General features: G+C 33.0%; 1 protein-coding gene across 1 annotated transcript in view; it reads left to right on the top strand.

The window, feature by feature from the left end:
* Nucleotides 1–21,755, top strand: part of FANCL (FA complementation group L) — an 87,084-nt gene that overhangs the window by 3,751 nt on the left and 61,578 nt on the right. Inside the window, exons 2-5 of the mRNA XM_055328183.1 lie at nt 11,479–11,537; nt 13,673–13,733; nt 16,121–16,177; nt 21,388–21,488. Of these exons, the coding sequence (XP_055184158.1) occupies nt 11,479–11,537; nt 13,673–13,733; nt 16,121–16,177; nt 21,388–21,488 (278 nt within the window). The remainder of the gene's footprint in view (nt 1–11,478; nt 11,538–13,672; nt 13,734–16,120; nt 16,178–21,387; nt 21,489–21,755) is intronic.

Here is a 21,755-nt window from a genome sequence, read left to right as displayed (position 1 = left end):
TAATCATGATATAATGCATTATCTGGAGTCCAAATTCAAATTTTGTTAATGTTACAATTACATATTTTGTATTCCTTTCTAGCCTCCCCCCCCCCATCTGATGTAAGGTAAGATACCGCATTGCATTTAGTTGTATTTTCTCTTTAATCTGGAATAGTTCCTTAGTCTCTTTACTTTTTATGAACTTGACATTTTTTAAGAATACGTTTGGTTATTAGGCAGACTGTCTCTCAGTTTGGGTTTGACTGATACTTCCTCCTCATTAAATTCAGATTCTGTAATTTTGGCAGAGAATGTTGTGTCCTTTTTAGGGCGTGAAGTCAATGCCTCTCCTTGATGATGTTACTTCTGATTATCTGTTTAAGATAGCATATGTGAGATTTTCCTTTTGTAATTCGTAAGTACTTTTAGAGAGCTACTCTGAGGCATCACAGACTTTCAGGTAGACGTAGCAGTTTTAGCATCCTGATTGATCCAATTAATACTTTTGTGGTTTCCAAGTGATTTTTCTAACTCCATTATTTCTTCTTTATTTCTTGTCATTGTATTATAAGGAGTAACCTTCTCTTTTCTTCCCACTTATTTGTATCAGAAAGGAATCGTAGGTTTTAAAAATAACTTATTTAGTGGATTGTAATTGTTACTTTCCTTATTTATTTTGATGTAAATTGTCCCAGATTTGGTTGTGAGAGCCCATTTTTACTGATAAAAGTTTTTAAGGCTCTGCATTTTCCTCTCACCACTGTTTTTAAAGTACCCTGTATATGCTGACACATGGCGTTTTATCATAATCATTTTTTAGTATTAACATAATTTTACTTTATAGATCCCTTGCACCCAGGAGTTACTTAATAAAGATTTAAAAATTTCTTACGGAAGTTTTTTTTTTTAAATTTTTAATTTTATTATTTTTGTTTTGTGATTAGATACTGTTTCTAAAAATTAAAGTTTGTGAAACTTACTGATTCTGTGTGTGTGCGTGCATGTATGATCCCTGTGATTTAAAGAAGATATTGTCTCGATTAGGTTATTCCTTTTGAGTGAGCTTTGCAGTTTGTTTTCTTCAAAGAATTTGTTCATCTTCTCTAGATTTTTTCATTTCTTGGCTTAAATGTTACTTAATATTCCTTTATTGTCCTTTCAGCGAATACATTTAGGGTCTGTAATGATGTTGCCTATATTGGTTGTCTTTTGCTGTATAACTACTTATTCCAAATCTTCATGGCATAGAACAACAAACATTTATTATCTTACCTTTGTTATGGATCAAGAGTTTAAAAGTTACTTAGGTAGATGGTTCTGGATCAGCATTTCTCATGAACTTGCAATGAAGATGTTAGCCAGTGTGTCAGTTCTCTTAAGTCTTGACCAGAGGGAAAAGATTTGCTTCCAAGATAGCTCATTCACAGGGCTATTGGCCGGAGCCCTCTGTGTTCTACTGCTCTTGACTTGGAGGCCTCAGTTCCTTACTGCATAGACCTGCATGGGGTCCTCACAGCATGGCAACTAACTTCCCCTGAATGATACAATAGAGATCAAGCATAAAACAGAGATCAAGTTACACATATTTACTTCTGCTCTATTTTTTTTTTTAATAGTGAGTCTCAAATCTAGTCCATATTCAAAAGGAGAGAAAGTTAACACCAATTCTTAAAGGTAGAAATATCAAAGAAATTGTGGACATTTTTTATACATACCTCTTGTCTCCATTCATGATGATATTTTTCCTGGTGCAACTGGATAGAGGTTTATAAATTTTTTTTTAATTTTTATTTATTTATGATAGTCACACAGAGAGAGAGAGAGAGATAGAGAGAGGCAGAGACACAGGCAGAGGGAGAAGCAGGCTCCATGCACCAGGAGCCCGACGTGGGATTCGATCCCGGGTCTCCAGGATCGCGCCCTGGGCCAAAGGCAGGCGCCAAACTGCTGTGCCACCCAGGGATCCCCAGAGGTTTATAAATTTTATTGATCTCTTCAAAGAGCCTACTTTTGATTTTTATTGATTTTTCTTATTTTTCTGTGTCTTTGCTTTCTGATCTTAAATTTCCTAGTTTCTTCAAGTGGAAGGTTAGCTCATTGATAATGAGGACTTTCTTGTTTTATAATATAGATGTTTAGTGTTATAAAGTTTTCTTCAGACACTACTTTGGGTGTATCACATGTATTTTTGCATATTGTGTTTTCATTTTTTTAGTTCAAAATACTTGTTAATTTCTTTTTTGACTCATGGGTTACTTAGAAAAACACTATATCTTTTCTGAATATTTTAGGATTTTCCAGATATCTATTTGATATATATTTTTTAAAACTTTTTTTTTTTAAATTTTTATTTATTTATGATAGCCACACAGAGAGAGAGAGAGGCAGAGACACAGGCAGAGGGAGAAGCAGGCTCCATGCACCGGGAGCCCGATGTGGGATTCGATCCGGGGTCTCCAGGATCGCGCCCTGGGCCAAAGGCAGGCGCCAAACCGCTGCGCCACCCAGGGATCCCTGATATATATTTTTTAAAGATTTTATTTATTTTTTCATGAGAGACACAGAGAGAGGGGCAGAGACAGAGGCAGAGGGAGAAGCAAGCTCCATGCACGGAGCCCGATGTGGGACTTGATCCCAGGACTGCAGGATCACTCCCTGAGCCAAAGGCAGACGCTCAATCGCTGAGCCACCCAGGTGACCCATTTGATTTTTTTTTTTTAAGAATTTATTTATTCATGAGAGACACACACACACAGAGGCAGAGACATAGACAAAGACAGAGGGAGAAACACTCTCCGCAGAGAGCCTGATGCAGGACTTGATCCCAGGACCACTGGATCACAATCTGAGCCAAACACAGATGCTCAACCACTGAGGCACCCAGGTGCCCCTTGATATTGATTTATAATTTACTTTCATATTGATCACAACATAATTTGTATGTTTTAAAGTCTTTTAAATATATTTGGACTTCTTTTATGGTATAGAGTATGGCCTGTCTTGGTAAATGTTATGTCTGTACTTGAAAAGAATGTACATTCTGCTGCTGTTGGGTGATTGTTCTATGTCAGGTCAAGTTCATTCATAATGCTATTCGAGTTTTTTATATGCTCACTGATTTTCTGTCTACTTGTTTTATTAATGAAAGGAGGTATTAAAAATCTTCAGCTATAATTATTGATTGTTCAATTTCTACTTTCATTTCTGTCAGTTTTTGCTTCATATATTTTGAAGTTCTTTTATTAGGTACATAAACTTTGAGGATTGTTAGGTACTCTTGAACTGACTTTTTTTTTTAATGATTGTGAAATAACCTTTTTATCTCTGGTAATCTTTGTCCTAGAATCTCTTTAGTGTGGTGACTCCAGCTCATTTTTGATTTAGTGTTGGCATGGCCTAATCATTTTCCATCATTTTGTACCTATTTGCGTCTCTATTTAAAAAAGATTTCTTTTGGATCTTGCTTTTTTAAAAAAAAAAATCTAATAATTGCTGCTTTTCACTTGGGGGTATTTAGACCATTTACATTTAATGTGATTATTGATATGGTTGGGTTTAAAGCTGATACCTTGCTGTTTGTTTTCTATTTGTCTTATGTGTTTGTTTCTTATCTTTTTCTTATTTTTCTGCATTTTCATTAAATATAAGTGCATTTTATCTCCTTTATCAGCCTATTTTTAGCTATTTTTCCCCTTAATTAGTTGCTTTAGAGTTTATAATATACATCTTAAACTTGTCATGATTTACTTTAAAGTAATATTAGGATTACAGTTTATATGCACTGTTGGTTTATCAGCTATATCATTTTCTTCTTTTTTTAGTGTTTGTTCTCGGCTTTACAATATGGAGCTGTATTTTAACACTTTCAAGTATACCACTTCCTTTATAGTCTAAGAATCTTATAATGTACTGTTTCTTTTTTTTTTTTTTTAAAGATTTTATTTATTCATGAGAGACACAGAGAGAGGCAGAGACACAGGCAGAGGGAGAAGTAGGCTCCCTGCAAGGAGCCCAATGTGGGACTTGATCCCAGATCCCAGGATCATGCTCTGAGCCAAAGGCAGACACTCAACCACTGAGCCACCTAGGCATTCCATAATGTACTGTTTCTCATTGTCTGGCTTTTGTGCTATTGTTATATGTATATATTTTTTCGTATTTATCTTGTAACCGTCCCAATATACTTCTATTTTCTTTCTTTTTTTATACTTCTATTTTCTTTTAAACAATTATCTTCTTTTATTAAGAGACTTTTATTTATTTATTTTTAAAGATTTATTTATTTATTCATGAGAAACATACAGAGAGAGAGAGGCAGAGATACAGGCAGAGGGAGAAGCAGGTTCCCCACAGGGAGCCCAATATGGGATTTGATCCTGGATCCTGGGATCATGACCTGAGCAGAAGGCAGGCACCCAACCACTGAGCCACCCAGGCGCTCCAAGAGACTTTTATTTTTTAATGACAGTTTTAGAGTGGGTTAATTTTTGGGTTTTCTATCCTGTTTCATTAATTTATGTTATTGGTTTTTGAGAGGAACATTGCAAAGTTTAAGTACCATTTCATCACATATATAAAGGGAGCAAACTGTCAATATGATTTACCACTGTTGATGTTGACCTTAGCTGTACTAGTGTTTGTCAGGTTTCTTTACAGCAGAGTTAACTCTTCTCCCCTTTGCATACTTACTCTTTGGAAGAAAAATCTCTATCAGTTGTTCTTACTTAAGGAGTGCAGGGTTATGTTCCCTCTCTTTTAATGTAGAGTATATAATTTATCTGGAATTTTGTAATGAAGTTTAGTTTAACTCCCTTAAGTTTTTAAATTTAATTCCAGTATAGAGAACTGTACAATGTTCTATTAGTGTCAGGTATACAAAAGAGTGATTCAACAATTCTTACATTACTCAGTTCCCCTTATGATAAGTGTACTTTGTAATCCCCATCACCTTTTTCACCCATACCTCCTTGCCCACTTCCCCTCTGGTAATCTGTAGTTAATGAGTCTGTTTCTTGGTTCATCTCAATTTTTTTTTCTTTGCTCGTTTGTTTTATTTCTTAAATTCCACATATGGGTTAAATCATTGTATTTGTCTTTCTTGAGTGACTTAGTTTACTTAGCATTTTACTCACTAGTTCCAGGTTGCTGCAAATGCCAAGATTTCATTCTTTTTTATGGCTGGGTAATATTTCATTGCATATATGTACTACATCTTTTTTATTCATTCATCTGTCAGTGGACCGTTGGGCTGCTTCCATAATTTGGCTATTGTAAATAATACTATAGTAAACATAGAGGTGCAGGTATCCCTTTGAATTAGTATTTTTGTAATTTTAGGTATATACTTAGTGCAATTATTGGATAATAGGGTAGTTCTATTTTTAACTTTCTGAGAAACCTCTATAGATAGTGTCTTCCAAAATCATTGTACCTTTTGCATTCCCACCAGCAGTGCAAGAGGGTTCCTTTCTCTCCACATCCTCTCTAAAACTTGTTGTCTCTTGTGTTGTTCATTATAGCTACTGACAGGTATGAGGTGATAACCTCATTGTAGTTTTGGTTTGTGTTTCCCTGATGATTAGTGATGTTGAACATCTATTTTTACATGTGTCTTTGTCATCTGTATGTCTTGGAGAAATGTCTGTTCATGTCATCCACCCATTTTTAATTGGATTATTTAGGTTTTGTGTGTGTTCAGATGTATAAGTTATTTCTATGTTTTTGATATTAATCCTTTATCAGGTATGTCATTTGAAAATATTCAGTAGATTGCCTTTTAGTTTTGTTGATTGTTTTCTTTGCTGTGCACAATCTTTATTTTGATGTTGTTCCAATAGTTTATTTTTGCTTAATGTTTCCCTGGCCTCAGGAGACCTATTTAGGAAAATGTTGCTATGGCTGATGCTAGAGGAATTACTACTGCCTGTGTTCTCTTGTAGGACTTTTATGGTTTCATTTCACATTTAGGTCTTTAATCGATTTTGAGTTTATTTTTGTGTATGGTATATGAAAGTGGTCCAATTTTGTTCTTTTTCATGTAGCTGTCCAGTTTTCTCAATACCTTTTGTTGAAGAGACTGTCTTTTTCCCATTGCATATTCTGTTTTTTTAAAGATTTTATTTATTTATTCATGAGAGGCAGAGAGAAAGAGAGAGAGAGAGAGACAGAGAGGCAGAGAGGCAGAGACACAGGCAGGGGGAGAAGCAGGCTACATGCAGGGAGCCTGATGTGGGATTCGATCCTGGGACTCCAGGATCATGCTCTGGGCCGAACAAAGGCAGGCAGTAAACCTCTGAGCCACCTAGGGATCCCCCCCCCCCAAACCTTGCATATTCTATATAGACATTTTAACAATATCTGTTCTTGTAATCCATGAGATGAGGATGGAATGTCTTTGTGTGTGCGTGTGTTGTCTTCAGTTTTTAATTATTACATAGTTTTCAGAATAAACGTCTTTCACCTCTTTGGTTAGTTATTCCTTAACTCTCTCATTTATTAAATCAGTCATTTATATCAGTATGGACTCTTACATATTAATTTTATACTTTGGGTTGTAATCTACTACTTATTTATTTGTTCAGATTGTCCACTTTTGGTACAGTTAGCCTTGAAAGACAATTTAGAAAATAAGAAAAAAAGGTCTTTTGTATTTACCTATATACTTACTGTTTCTGGTACTCTTTGTTTTATATCCACAATTCTATTTTGTTTACTTCTTTAAGTTATTCTTTTAACATTTCTTGTAGTACACATCTTATACTGATAATTTTTTTAATGGTTTTATGTCTGACAGAGTGTTTACTTGGCCTTTTGAAAGATTCTTTTTACTAGGTATAAAATTCTAGATTGATTTTCCCCCTTTTTCATTCTTTACAGATGTTGCTTAACTGTCTTGCATTATTTCCTATGAGAAATCTCTACTGTTTCTTACTTTTGTTCCTTTGTAAATGTTGTGTTTTCTCTGACTGCTTTTAAGATTTTTCTTTTTATCATTGATTTTTGTCAATTAGATTATAATGTACCTTGGTGTAGTTTTCTTTATGATTTTATTCCGTAGGGTTTGTGGACCTCATTGGATTTGTGAGTATATCTTTATACTTAATTTGGGAAAAACTTCAGCCATTATTTCTTTAAAATCTTTTTTGTTTCTCCCTCTCCTTCCTTTTTTTGGGAGACTCAAAATACATGTATATTAGGCCACTGTATAGTTGTTACATAATTCACTAATGGTTCTTTTTAATTGTTTGTTTCAGTCTTTTTCTGTTTTATTTTGAATGTTCTGTACCTCAGATACCCTAATACCTTCTTTTGCAAGGCTTAATCTGCTATTAATACTCTCTAGCATCTTAGACATTGTATTTTTTTCCTCTTTGATTTGGGTTTGTATTTATCTTTCATGTTCTATTTAGCATGCTCATGCTTTTCTTTACCTTCTTGAATATATATAATGTATTTACCACTGTTGAAAATTTTTTGAGCAGTTCAATCATATGCCATTTTTGTATTTCTCTTGATTTTTCTCTTTTTGAATCTTACTTTTGTGTGTGTGTGTGTGTGTGTGTGTGTGTGTGTGTGTGTGTGTTTGCATGCCTGGTATATTTTGACTGGTTGCCAGATATTGTGCATCTGTAACTATTGTGTGCTAGATCATTTTATTCTCCTAAGTATTCTTGATTTATTCTAAGCAGTAGTTAAATTATTTGGAAAAGGTTTAATATTGTCATAGTTTGCTTTTAAGCTTTGTTAGGCAGAACCAACACAGACTTTAGCCTAGATTAATTTGGCTCTGCCACTTAGGCAGTATTCTTCAGGGTATTCTCTTTAATGATAAATTTTATAATATAAAGTTTTCTATTCTTGCTAATAGAAAACATGACTACTCTCAGCCTTATGTGAGCTCTGAAATTGTATGGCCCATTCTTACGAATCTCTGGCTTTCGGTGGTCTTCTCACATACATGCAGCAGTCATACTTACCTGATGACTCTTTTGCAGGAATACACTGACATTGTCTAGGTTTATTCTCTGTATAGTTCTCTCTTCTTCTTTGGTACTGTAGCTTGTGAATTACACATACTTTTGCATCCCCCAAATCATTTCTTTTTCCCAAATCAGGAAGAATGTCAGGCTCCATTTGGTTCTCCATCCTTGTTGTGTAGCCTGAAGATTCTGCCGGTAGTAAGGCAGGATAATTATAAAGATTTTCTCATTTGTTTCCCTTCTTTCAATAACCACTGTTTTTTGCTGCTTATTTGATGTCTGAGCATCTTTGTTTCGTATATTTTGTCCAGTTTTTAGTTAATGTTGGAAGACAAATCCTGCCACTGTTATTACATCATAGCTAGAAGCAGAAATCCTCTTTCAGTTTCTTAAAAGTTATATTGTTGCTTTTTAAAAATCTTGATTTGAAAAGTGTGATGCTACTCTTATTCTGTTTCCCGTATATTATTTGATCTCAGAAGCTATGGACTTTTTCTTTAAAGCCTGCATATTAAGGTACATTTCAGAGTGGATCATTAGGAGTCATTTCTCATGTGTTCAGTTCTTTTTATTTGAATTTCCAGAAAGTATACTTGGATTATAATTTAAAATATTCTACTCTTTTGTTTTCCTTTCAGAGTCTCCAATTCTTTGTGTATTGGATTTTCTTTACCTGTTTCCACTTCAGCCTCTTTTCCTTGATGGTTTTTAATTTTTTTTCTCCTTTGGTAACTTTCTAGCTTTTTTGGGGGTGGGGGGGCTTCTTAAGAAATTAAAAAAAATTTTTTTTGGGAGTGGCACCTGGCTGGTACAGTCTGTAAAGGTTCAGCTCTTGGTTTTGGGTCAGGTCATGATCTCAGGGTCATGGGATCAAGCCCTGTATTGGGCTCCGTGCTCAGCACAGAATCTACTTAGGCCTCTTTCCCTCTCCTTCTGCCCCTCCCCCTGCTCTCTCTCTCTCCTTTTTTCTCTCTCTAAAATCTTAATTTTTTTTTTATTGGGGTAAAGTACACATAACTTTTGCCACTTTTAACCATTTTATTTGAAATAATCTCTACCCTCGACTTGAGGCTCAAACTCACAGCCCTGAGCTCAAGAGTCTACCACCTGAGTTACCCAGGTACCCTGCCTCTTAGAAAATTTTTATTTTACTCTATTCTTTGAGAAATTCTTAAGTTATTCTTCTATTTTAATATCATTTTTTCTGAACTAATTTTTTCCCTTATAATTTCTGTTCTTTTTGAATTTCTGAATCTGAGTACAAATGGTATTGATAATATAATTCAGTACTATAATTTGTTTATGCCTTGTGTTTTTTGTTTGAATAGGTGATCATCAATTAAAATTATTTCTTTTGTTCTTATTTTTACTCATAGTAGGTTGGCATTGATGAAAACAGTATCTTTTGAATTTGATTGTTGGCAGTAGTTTATAAGATTCCTAGTTTAAGAATACTTTCTTCTGGAGGTGAAGCAAAGTATAGCTTATTTAATGGATAATTTTTAAAGTAGTGCTGAGGGGGAGGAGTTGAGTGTTTTTATTTTGTTATGTAAAATCCTCAATTTCCCACTTTTACTTTTTCCTCCTAGCACCCAGTTTCCAAGGGATGTATTTACCTCCCTTTTTATCATCTTATGCTTGTGTATTTCTTTTCCAAGTCTTCTTGACTTTTGTATTTATATTAAGGCCCCTTCTTGCAGTCAATGCTGTGATCTACCAAACTTTTTAATATTAACATTAGTTCAGTCCCCTCTTTTCTCTTCCATGTATTTTTTCTGAACCCCCTAATTCTTTAAAAGGATTTGATATGGGAGCCCAAGTGGAAACCACTGGAAAGTGGTTTATATTATATTTCCTATAGATATTTTGAAGTTTATAGTGTTCTGTTTTCTGATTTTGCTGGAGACATTTTTTTTTTTCAAGATTTTGTGTTATTTTTTAGAGAGAGATGGAGAGTGGGAGGAGAGGCAGAGGGATAGAATCTTATGCAGATTCCATGCTGAGCATGGAGCCTGATAAGGGGCTTGATCTGGTGACCCTGAGATTGTGACCTGAGCTAAAACCAAGAGTTGGATGCTTAACTGAGCCACTCAGGTGACCCTGTTTTAAATGTTCTTAATATTGACCTATTTAGGAGGATGTGTGGAGAGATTCAGATTTAGGCAACTGACAGTACTTTGTTCCCTGCAACCTGGAAGACTTGCTTCTTGAGAGCAATTAACATTTTTTATATGCTTTAGCTTAAAAAAAAAACTAATTTTGGACATTTTATTGAATCAGAAAAGTATTATGGCATGTAACATGGCATTTGACCTTTTAAAATGGCTGGATTTTGCAAATAAGGGGCTTTGGAATTTTATTCTTTCAGATAACAGATCAGTAGAGTAGTTTTACTACTTTTCATGTAAATTCTGAATTCCAGATTGTTCTTACACCTATGTGTGGGATGTCTATAAAGTTAGGTTAAAGTTACTACATAATACCTTCTAGTGCTTTAATGAAATAGTGAATTATTGTTACTTGACCTTTTGAAAAGGTCAGTAGTACATTTTGTTTCATTTTTTTAAAGGACATTTAAATGTAATGAAAGTCAGAACTGTAATATCATGAAAGTAAAGGTTATGGGGTACATTTAATTGTGTTCCTTTAGTTTTGAATCTGCTTTGAGGGAGCCTGTGTTAAAATTCTCATGGTGATTATTTTTCAAGAATTTTATTACTCTTTTTCATTTTATATTGTTGGAGTAAAAGATTATATTTCTGTTTGTCTTTTTCTGCTTACCTTTGCTCAGATCATGTGTATTATCCTATTTAAGATATAAAGTTTAAGCTGCTTACCTATTCACTTTCTCAAGAAAGTAAAACTGAATATATTTCTTAGAGAACAGTTCTTTCTTTAGACTCAAGTAAAATTTGGTCTGTCTAAATGTATAGCTAGTGAATATTTAAATTAAAATAAATGTTAGTGATTTTATTTATTAGAGGTCCACAAATGTGGGAAAATTAAATACTCTGTTTTTTGAAAATATTTCTTTCATGTCTGTATATTTGGATTGTGGAACTAAATGTATTTCCATTTTATTAAAACGAGGAAATGGAAAATATGAAGCCTGTAATGTATTATATATTCTTATTTTACACTGTGATTTTTTTCCTTCCACAGTCAAAGCAATTGAAAGAATTTCTTTTCTTATATATTTATAAGAAATATTTGGATTTCTTTGTTTGCATTAATTTCTTAATATTTCTTGTGTTATCTGAGTTTGTTCTCTCTTAAAAATCAAGCCTTATCTCTGTTTTGGTTTTCCAATGATTACAAAGTTGCTGACATTTTTATATTATTTTTCTTCAAATCAATATTCCATTGCATATATTTTAACAAATGTAAAGATTCTGATAAAGTTGAAAACTTTTAGAAAACAAAGGAAAACATTACCTTTCCTATGTGATTTTTGTGTTTGTCTTTTAATATTGTGAAAGATGAAAATTTGAGTGAATCTTTTCAATATTTTCCACAGGGACGTGATTTTCACCTTAAAATATTGTTGCCTGAAGATTTACAAATGAAGAATGCAAGGTGATATAGTATTTTGTTATATACATGCATCCTGGTGGGATGGGCATTGAGTTAATCTGGTAAAAGCTTATTCTAAGCATTAGAGTTTTGACTAGAGTCAACCAGAAACTTCTAATTTTTCCAAATCAGTGTACATTTGTAAATTATTTTTTCCTTGTGAAGTACTTTTAAAGGTAACACAATAATTTTCTATTTTTTTTTCCTTTTAAAGCAGTAAATAGCAATTGTGTAAGATATCTGTTGGTACAGACAGCCCATCAAGGAATGTTAAGAGATGAGACTGGGAATTAGGTAGTACCTAGAATCTCTTTTCTGCTCTTAAGCATCTTTGGGGGTGAAGTGGTGGAAGAATCCAAGACATTTATTAGTAGAATTGACAGGATTTTGTGACTGATTAGAAGTAGCAGAAATGAAAGAAAGAGGAGTGAAGCATGCTTTCTAGATTCCTGGCTCAGATCACTAAGCTAGAGAAGAGGTCACAGTGGAGAAGTAGGAGAGCCATCATTTTAAGATATATTGGGTGTGAAATATCAAGAGGAGATGTTTAATGTATTGGCATGGAACTCAAGTCTAAGACATAGAAGTCACGGTAGGCATGGGATTTGGAGCTGTGAGTATGGATATTTTCTAGTGCCTGCATGTGTGGGGTGAAAAGAGAAAGCCAACATTTAAAAGATTTGAGAGTATACCAACATGTAAAGCACTGATAAATAGGAACTTGGAAGAAGGCTAAGAATTGAGCAAAGAAGTAAGAGGAAAATCTATATAGTTGTCGCTGAAGCCAAGTAGAAGCTTAATGAGGAAATGGTTCATAGTGTTGAGTATTGCAGAGGGATTAGGTTAAATTAGGTTTCATGTAGTGGCAGAAGCCAGATTTTATTGGGTTTTGGAGTGCATGAGTAGAAAGTAAATGTAAACAGTGTAAACTATGGTTGGCCCTTGAACTTAGGGGTTGGGGGCATTGACCCCTCATACACTTGAAAATTTTGCATGTAACTTTTGACTCTCCAGAAATTTAGCAGGATGCTGTTGACCAGAAAAGCCTTACCAATACCTTGAACAAATTGTTTTAACACTTGTATACTGTATGTTGTATGTATTATAGACTATTCTTTTTTATTATTATAGACTATTCTTAAAGCAAACTAGAGAAAATGTTACTAAGAAAATCATAAGAGGAAACGTGTTTGCTTTGCTGTATGTATATTTTATTGAAATAATCTGCAAGTGGACCTGTGCACTTCAAGCAGTATTATTGTTCAAGGATCAACTGTAGTTTAAAGAAAGGGGTGATAGAGAAGGGTATGCAGCCAAGGAAGAGTTACAATGATCTTGTTTTTTTTTTGATTGAGATTTGCTTGAACAAGTTGATATATTCCATTGGAAAATACTAGCAGAAAATAAGAGTATCCCAATAGTGTTGATTAATAAGTTAATATGACCAAGTTGGTGGCAAGGGATGGAAAGTACACTTGGAAAGGGAGTTTCCCCATGGGCAAATGGGGAAACTCTAATGAATGAACTACTTTGCCATTAAAAGAGAAAATAGGGGTGGAAATGGGGGTTAGCATAGCAAAAATGGAAGAGTCCTTGTGGTCTGAAAGGGCTATAATTGGGGGAATCTAAGAGGGGCATCCTAGTTTAGATAAGGAAAAGCATTTTTTAGAAGAGTTAGTTACCTAAGCAATATTGTAGCACAGCTGAGGTGAGCCAGTGGATAGATGAACACTAAGTATATCTTTACATTAGTCTTGAATGTGAAGATTATATTGCTACATATGCCTTCTCAGATACAAGCTCAGTATATTATGATCAAAACTACTGGTTTATTTAACTTACCTTAGAGAAGAATCTAGTTCAATAGAAAATTTTGCTTTGGATATGTTAAAAAAAAAAGACTTACTGTTTGCATGTCATTTACTGATCGTAGTTATTTATAGTTTGAAATAAAAGTAGTACCGACAGTTTGAAGACAAGACTTTCAACAGTATCAGTGGTAAAAATTTTATTAACTTGTCAGAATTATATTTGTCATTCTTTTCTATGTATATGCATGTTAGTGTTAGCATACAAATAAGTTTTTTCCTTTTAATACTGAACAGTGAACAAACCATTTTGTTCTATTAAAATTTTAGGTTATTATGTAGTTGGCAACTGAAAACAATACTTAATGGATACCATCAAATAGTGCAACAGGTAAGTTCTTTAAAAGGTTTATTTTAAGCAGGGATATGAAATTACTAAATTAACTCTTTTTAGTGGACAACTTGTAGAATGTTGTAACAGACTGGTTTAGTAATTGCTGAATTTTATAGGTTTTATCTCTCTCAAATATTTTAAGGATCCATGCATTATTTAAAATCTTTTCTGTCTGGGAATCCTCAGCACGTTTCTAGGTAGCATTTGTCCTGAAACTGATTTCCATCCTGGAGAATTTAGGATCTTCAAATGTAGTCACCGTTACCCATATCCATCACTTTTTGAGTGATTTATTTTTTCCTGCTGAGACTGAATATGGGTAGTAATAAGAAATCCAGGACCCATTATGGAATTGTAGAGTATCTGTGGGGAAGTTAGGAATGTAGTTCTACATTAGTAACAGAAAAGGTGTTGTGGAGATCACTTAGGATCATGTATACATACTTAATGAGCATAGATGTAAATATAGCACAAGTAAATAAATAGGCAGGATTAATTTTTTTTAATAGCTGGAAGTTTTTCATCACCTTCATCCATTTCACCCCTGCTCCAATGTAATTATTCTTAAAGTTTAGGTTCTTCTACCTGAAAATTTCTTTACAAATTAGAAGAACTTTAAAAAAAAATCAGTTACTTAAACCAAAAGTAATAAAATGCCTCTTGTAGAAAAATAAATGAAAGTAGAACTGCATTTCTTTCAATGCTTTTATTCATTTGTATGTTTTCCTGATTTCATATATTTTTTCTATCTTAAAAGCAGGTTATTATCTATGATAACTGACAATGACAGTCACTCACATAAAGCATTACTGAACCACAAAGAAATATAGGAGATAAACTATTTGATTTGTAGAATATAGGCTGTCATTGCTGGCAGCATAATTACTGTAGTTTTTTAAGGGGATGTTTAAATTATTTCTTGTTTTCTCTCCACTGCCTCCTCCTTATCCGCTGTGACTATATTGTATACTAGAGTTTAAGAAATGAATCTACTGAGATATTTAAATAGCCTGGAAAAAACTTGTTAATAAAGACTAAGTATAATAATATCTATAACTGTTTTACTCTATCAGTTCACCAAGAGGGTTCCTAGAGAAAGTCCCAATTACTTATTAATCTCTTTCCTGCCCTCCAGTTGGTCATATAGAACCCAGAGTTAGTATTACTAATTCATTCTGTGTATTGTTTTTAAGTTCAGTAAATATGGGTCGGGGATCAGCAATTCCGTGATATGGCTAGATAGTAAATTTATCAGGCTTTGGTAGTTGGCTCTGTCATAGCTCCTTAACTTGTAGAGCCAAGGCAGCCATAAGTGGTAAATGAATGGATATGGCTGCGTTTCAATACACCTTTATTTACAGAAATAGGTATTGGTTTGGATTTAGCCTTTAGGCTGTAGTTCACAAAAATCTAATATAATTTATTGCTCATTACTAGTAAGCTAAGGGGGGAAAATATCATATAGAAGATGGGAAAGTCAAATTTGTTTTACAGACTTGCCCGCCCAAAACTGTGTTAAGATGTGATTCATATGTCTCATGCATTGTTGAAATATCTTAGATTATTATTTTCTTCATATAAAAGAGGGAACAAATTCACAGATTAGCTTTGTTCAGAACTGTGTGTTGGTAGTGCAGCAGCATTATCACAAAAAGTAACAAAAATACAATGTTTTGATTTCAAGCAGAGAAGTGATGTAGAGTTTCATCTAATAAAAAATGTTACACTTGAGAATTTTCTTTGATTTCCTTTATTCTATGGTTATTTTAAAAATCAAAGATTTCTAGGAAAGGGAATTATAACTCTTAAATATTTATTCAACTTTAGAAGTCCTTTTCTTTTTGCTTTTTTATTCTGATGGTTTTATCTTGTTTAAAGATTGACTCCTCTTGAATTAATATGGGTTAGTTATGAAAAGACAAAATCGACAATTGTACATAATTTTTAAGGTCAAGGGAAAAAATAAAAAATATGATATTGATAATTTATCACTCTTAGATTTTTTAATTGCATAGATATGCCTAATTTTTATGTTTTACGTTCTTTCCTCTTCACCTCATATCATCTTTTTTTTTTTTTTTTTTTTTAATAATGATGTAGTTTGGTAGATTTGCTAAACTGACCAGTGGTCAGTGCTGAAGGAACAAAGGAGTATGTGAAATTTTAAAAGATTTTAACTACATTCAGTATAACTCATCAAAATAGATTTGAAGGCTTCAGTTATTCTTTCAAAATGAAATTGGTGAGTGTAGTAGGGATGGTGACTAATATTTCAATTTCTGATATTTTTTTTTCACGTTCACATGAACCTGTATCTCATTTGAATTTCAGTGTATGTAATATTCATTGTACAAGTGAAATTAATTACAAATGTTTTGATCTAGAGAATGCAGCATTCTCCTGATTTAATGAGCTTTATGATGGAGTTGAAGATGGTTTTGGTAAGAATTTGCTTTCTAATACTGTTATATTCTGTAAGTCTTGATTTTCTTTTTTAAATTCCTGCCAAAACTTAACATGATTAGATTTTAAAACGTCTCAACTTCTAGTCACTTAATGTTTCATTTTCCTGTGTGCGTAAATGTGGATGATGCTTTTTTTGAATTCCGTGAGGAACAGAACTGTGTATAGGAACCAAATTGATGTTGTCAAACTGAGTGCGCTTAACACTATTCTTGGACAGGTGGTGAAATAAAATGTCCTCCTAATCAGTCAGAATTTTAACAATCTATGGTGAGATTAGTTAGCCACAATTAAAGATCTAATACAGTATATAAAAAATTTTGTATGTAGCTGCAGATTTCTGAAGAACTTGTTAGACTTCATTACATACATACAGTTATATATAATAGACTATTCAGTTTGTCAGTTATGCATAAAATACTTGAATTTTTAGTTTGTCCTATAGACTTTGTGTTTAAGAAATTTTTTATTATGCAAGTTTTCATCATAAACAGAAGAGGGAAGACTGTATAGTCAAACCTGTAGGCCCATGACCTAACTTCAACATTTTGCCATTTTTTTCTTCCCCTACTCTCCTAGGGTATTATTATTTTTTTTTTTTTAGATTTATTTACTTGAGAGAGAGAGCGTGTGTGTGCATGCATGAGGGGATAGTGGAGAGAGGCAGAAGGAGAGAATCCTCAAGCAGGACTTCCTGCTGATTGTGGAGCCAGCCACCTGTCTCAGTCCCAGGACCCTGAGATCAAGACCTGAGCTGAAACTCAAGAGTTGGTCTCTTACCAAACTGAGCCCCAGTCTAGAGTATTTTTAAGGAAATTGTGGACATTGTATCCATCTCTCAATGAATATGTTGGTGTATACTTGTAACAGCTAAGTGTCATTTTGTTTTATTTTGGCTTTAAATATGCTATTATAACCCTGACAAAGTTAGTGATAATTTTTTTGGCTTCTTTGTTTGTATTTGTATGCAAACAAGGTCCATACGTTTTATGTTGATATGTCTCCTAAATCTTTTAATTTCTAACAGTGCTTCATCTTTCCTATACCTTTTTTTTTTTTTAACTCTACAAGTTAAATAAACTAGATTATGTGTCCTATAACATTTCTTGCATTTTGGATTTGGCTTATTAGATACTCATGGTATCTTTTAACATATTTTTCTACCTTTTTTTGTGATCTAGTCTCAGCAGAGTGGGTTCATTTCTGGTAAGAATACTTTGTGTTGTGTACTTTATTGCATGAGGAGGCACATGGTATCTGATAGTTCTTCTCTAGGTAGAGTTAAGATTGGCCAATAGGCTTTAGATCCATCGAATATAAAGTTTCTTATCAGCCTATCACCTAATGATTTTAGTATCCAATGATAATCATTGCCTACACTCACTATTTCATTACAGGTATCAAATAGTGATTTTTAAAATTCCATTCTCTATATTTATTGTCCTGAGATACATTATTATCTGGAGAACAACTTCCCTTCATCAGTTATTTGGTTAATTTTGAGGTATAGCTCATACTGTAGAAATAGGTTAAGTGCTTGTTTCTTTTCCTTTTTTAAAAAAATCAATTTTTAGAGTAATGAGTTAGTGCCTAGCAACTGTCAAAGTGAAATAATGATTTTTTTTTAGTATCATTATGAACTCATGGGTTTTTATATATCGATTTTAATCCATTGCAATCACTATACCTTTTGATGCTTAAATTTTGTATCATTTTTAGTCAGTGTATGCCTCTTTATCTTGGCTCCTTAGTTCTTCTAACATAGCCAAAACTTTGCTTTCTGACACAACTTGCCCCAGTTTAATTTACTCATCCTTTTGAAGAACTATAATTTTACTTCTCCAAAGAGCCATGGTTTCTTTGTAGGAAATGGTGTTTAGATGCCACCGATTAGGAAACTGGAGTGTTTATTGCTATTATTCCTAGGCCTTTTCAATGAACAGAGTTAGGAAAAAATAATATTTAGAAAGAGTAATTTATCATGAGTTCATATTGATATTTCCAATTCAAATTTGGTATTCTAACATTTTTACTTTGATTTTAATGCTTGTATTTTACTCTGAAAATCTTGGTTTCTAATATTAGCAATTATTTATTATGTTGTACTTGTTGTGGTTTCTTATGCTTTTCCTGTATCTCTATATTTGTTTGACAAAATTACAGTACCAATATGTTGCTACTAACAACTAAAAGCAGTTTATTTTTTTTGTAGTTCTTTTTGAGTTATTTATTCTTAGCAGTAGCTGCCACATACAAAGAGCTTAGCTGCTTAAATTGTTCTGAGTCCTTTTTTTAATCCTTATAACAACACTCCAAGGTCGGGCTTCGGTAAAATGTTTGACTTTAAACTCTTTATTCTGATCCCAATTTCTAAAGTTTGAATTTTGACTTACAAATTTGTAAACCCTAACTAATTAGAATTATCAAAATTGATTATGAATTTCATCAAAGGCCAGATTTCATGATAAGCTTTAAAAAGGTGAAGAAGTAAAGCATATTTTGAGTTACCCTTGGCATTGCAAAAAAGTCTGAAAATAATTTTATCTTTTTATCATACTTTTCATAAGCTATGCAAATAAAAGGGCTCAGGAACCAGAGTAAAACTATATATACCATGTCCCATTAAGCTCTTATTACTAGCAAACTTTATTAGGTTGTAAGAACAGATTTATTGGTCATTTAATTTTGAAGAAATACTCTTTAGTTTAAAATAAAATAATGACATTGATTTCTAAGAATATTCTATTTAGTACCTTTCTGAATAAAATGACATGCCTTATTTTAGCTTTCTAAAGAAATTGACAGAATTTGTGATACTATTGCACATTTATGAACAGTGTACTTAAAGAGAGTGAGAGAAAATTATATTGGTTTATTTGTTGGGCTGTATTGTCAGTAACAGGGTTCCTGTAATGTAATCCTCAATGAAAGAATTGAGGATGATGTCCAAATGAAATCAGTAGTTTTTGAACCTTTTCAGGAAATTTGGTAAATCTTCACAGTTTCTTAGTAATAACTAGGCATATAGTAAGAGTTCAGTATATATTTGATAAATGAACAATTACCTGTATTTTATTTACTTATTTATTTATTTTTGAAGATTTATTTATTTGAGAGAACATGCATATGCGAGCAAGGAGAGGGGCTGAGGGAGAGGGAAAGATAGAGAATCACAAGCAGACTCCAAGCTGAGAGCAAAGCCCAATGCATGGTGGCTTGATCCCAGGACCCTTCGAGCATGACCTGAGATGAAATCAAGAGATGAATGCTTAACTGACTGAACCACCCAGGCGCCCCACAATTACCTGTATTTTAAGAGAACTCTGATGTGGGTCGGGTTTTTTTGTTTTTGTTTATTTGTTTGTTTTTAAGATTTTATTTATTCATGAGAGACAGAGAGAGGCAGTGCATAGGCAAAGGGAGAAGCAGGTTCCATGCAGGGAGCCTGATGTGGGAATCGATCCAGGGACTCCAGGATCATGCCCTGGGCCGAAGGCAGGTGCTAAACCACTGAGCCACCCAGGCGTCCCGGGTCAGGTTTTTTTGAAACTCCTATTTAGGGCTTAGTCACTGCATAGCTAAGGTGTTAAAACTAGGAAATGGTAAAATTAGGACTTAGAACCTTTGTAAAACCTTAAAACCTTTGTTCTTTCTACTATGTATCTTGCCCCTTCTCCACAAAGAATGCTTTGATTCTTTGCCTTTGCCTTTTTTCCTGTTATGGCTTTGGAATAGGAGTAACTTGTATGACCCAAGGTAGAAGGTAGAGTTTACAAAGTTCATAAACCGAGAATTAAAAGACTTTATTGTTATTCAAATTTATTTTTACATTCCATGTATGTGGATAGTAGTATTTAATATTTCTGGATTTACAAAAAGTTCAAAAGAATTCCTGAAGCTGTTTTATATATAAGTACAGGAACTATACTGACTTATTTTTTAATAACAGGATAATCTTAATAGTAAAAATTTATTTTTCTGGACCATATGGCAAATTACAGATAGCATTAGGTATTTAGTTTTATTTAAAAAGCAGTATACTCCTTGTCTTTTAGGAACTTACCTTCTAATTAAATCCAAATTGACATTTTGGGCCTTAGAAACCCGCTTTCCTAGTTTTGTTTTTATCCTAAAGCAGATTTAGAAGGTAGTTTCAGTTAATAGTCTTGATTTTGAAATACTGTTTTGTAAAATCTATTCTTTCTAGTATTACCTAAATTTAATAGTATCCTATTCTTGTTTTAAAATTAAAAAGTGTAAGGACTAATATATTAAAAATATGCTTAAAGAAATAGAACTTATACCTCTTTTTAGGGCTACAGTTAATATTTATAATTTTTATACTTGTTCTCATCTGGTTTTGTTATTTACTGTGTTTGACTTTTTTATTTCTTTATTTTTTATCTCTTTTGATAAAACAGTCCATATGAACATGTGTAATTTGCAGATACATTTATTTTTACTTGACAAATAAGGTATTTGTCTAGGTTAGCACCTTTGAAGTAATTGGTAATACTCATCCTCAGCAATTCTAGTGATGTTTGTATTGCTTGTAAAAAAAAAATGTTAGGGGTTTTTTTTGGAGTGGGGGGCAGGGTACATAAACCATCTTGAAGATATAGGTGGGTCTTGCAGGGAAAGGAACTGTGATCTAGCCACATAGATGAAAAAACACTTAACCTGGTCTGGGAGTAATACAGAATGTAAGCCAGTGAAAGAAAGTAGCAGATGAGTATTTACTGTGGTAATAAAGGGGTTTACTTATAAGAGTGTGATTCATAACTGTATACATATAGATCTGTCTAAACAATGTACTTCAGGCTTTTCTTAAAGATATATGTTTCTTTATATCAAAGTTTTTCCACAGGAACAGAAAAATATTCATAAAGCTTTGAAGATATTTTTAAACTCTTGGCATCTCTGATAGGCATAATAGTCTAGGAAAATACTAAAATCTGAAGTTTTAATGGTATAGTAATTGGCATTTTCATATAATAATTTTCAATACAGTCCTTTAACTTTTTTGTCTTTATATAAGAAGGGGAATGATTCAGATGGAATTTCTATAAAAATAATGGACACTTTTAGTGAGGCACAAAGGAGATTATGAAGTTGTTTTGTAATCAGATAGTAACAATTTACTGTCTAGCATTCCACAGCAGATCCAAGTTTGTTTTTTTTTAAACAGGAAGTTGCTTTAAAGAATAAACAAGAGTTGTATGCACCACCTCCTTCTCCCCAGTTCTACTCAAGCCTTATGGAAGAAATAGGAACTCTTGGTTGGGATAAGTATGTCTGTTTTAAAATGTTTCAGAAATGTCTTTTTTTCTTTCCACATTTCAGTTTATTTGCAGTTTTAGCAGTTTATTTTATACCTGTTTTTAGTCAGTGTTTCATTATAATTAGAACTTAATTATAGTAACATTTATTGTGGGTATGAATTAAAGGGATATCATCATTAAGTGATCTGCAAGGTAAAATACTAAATGTAATTTGGAAAAAGAAAACTTATTTATGCAGTAAGATGTTACCATATTTTTACTGAACATAAACATG

Source organism: Nyctereutes procyonoides, unplaced genomic scaffold (assembly GCF_905146905.1).
Source record: "Nyctereutes procyonoides isolate TBG_1078 unplaced genomic scaffold, NYPRO_anot_genome, whole genome shotgun sequence".
Classification (NCBI taxonomy): Eukaryota; Metazoa; Chordata; class Mammalia; order Carnivora; family Canidae; genus Nyctereutes; species Nyctereutes procyonoides.
This window is presented reverse-complemented; position numbering and strand designations above follow the sequence as displayed.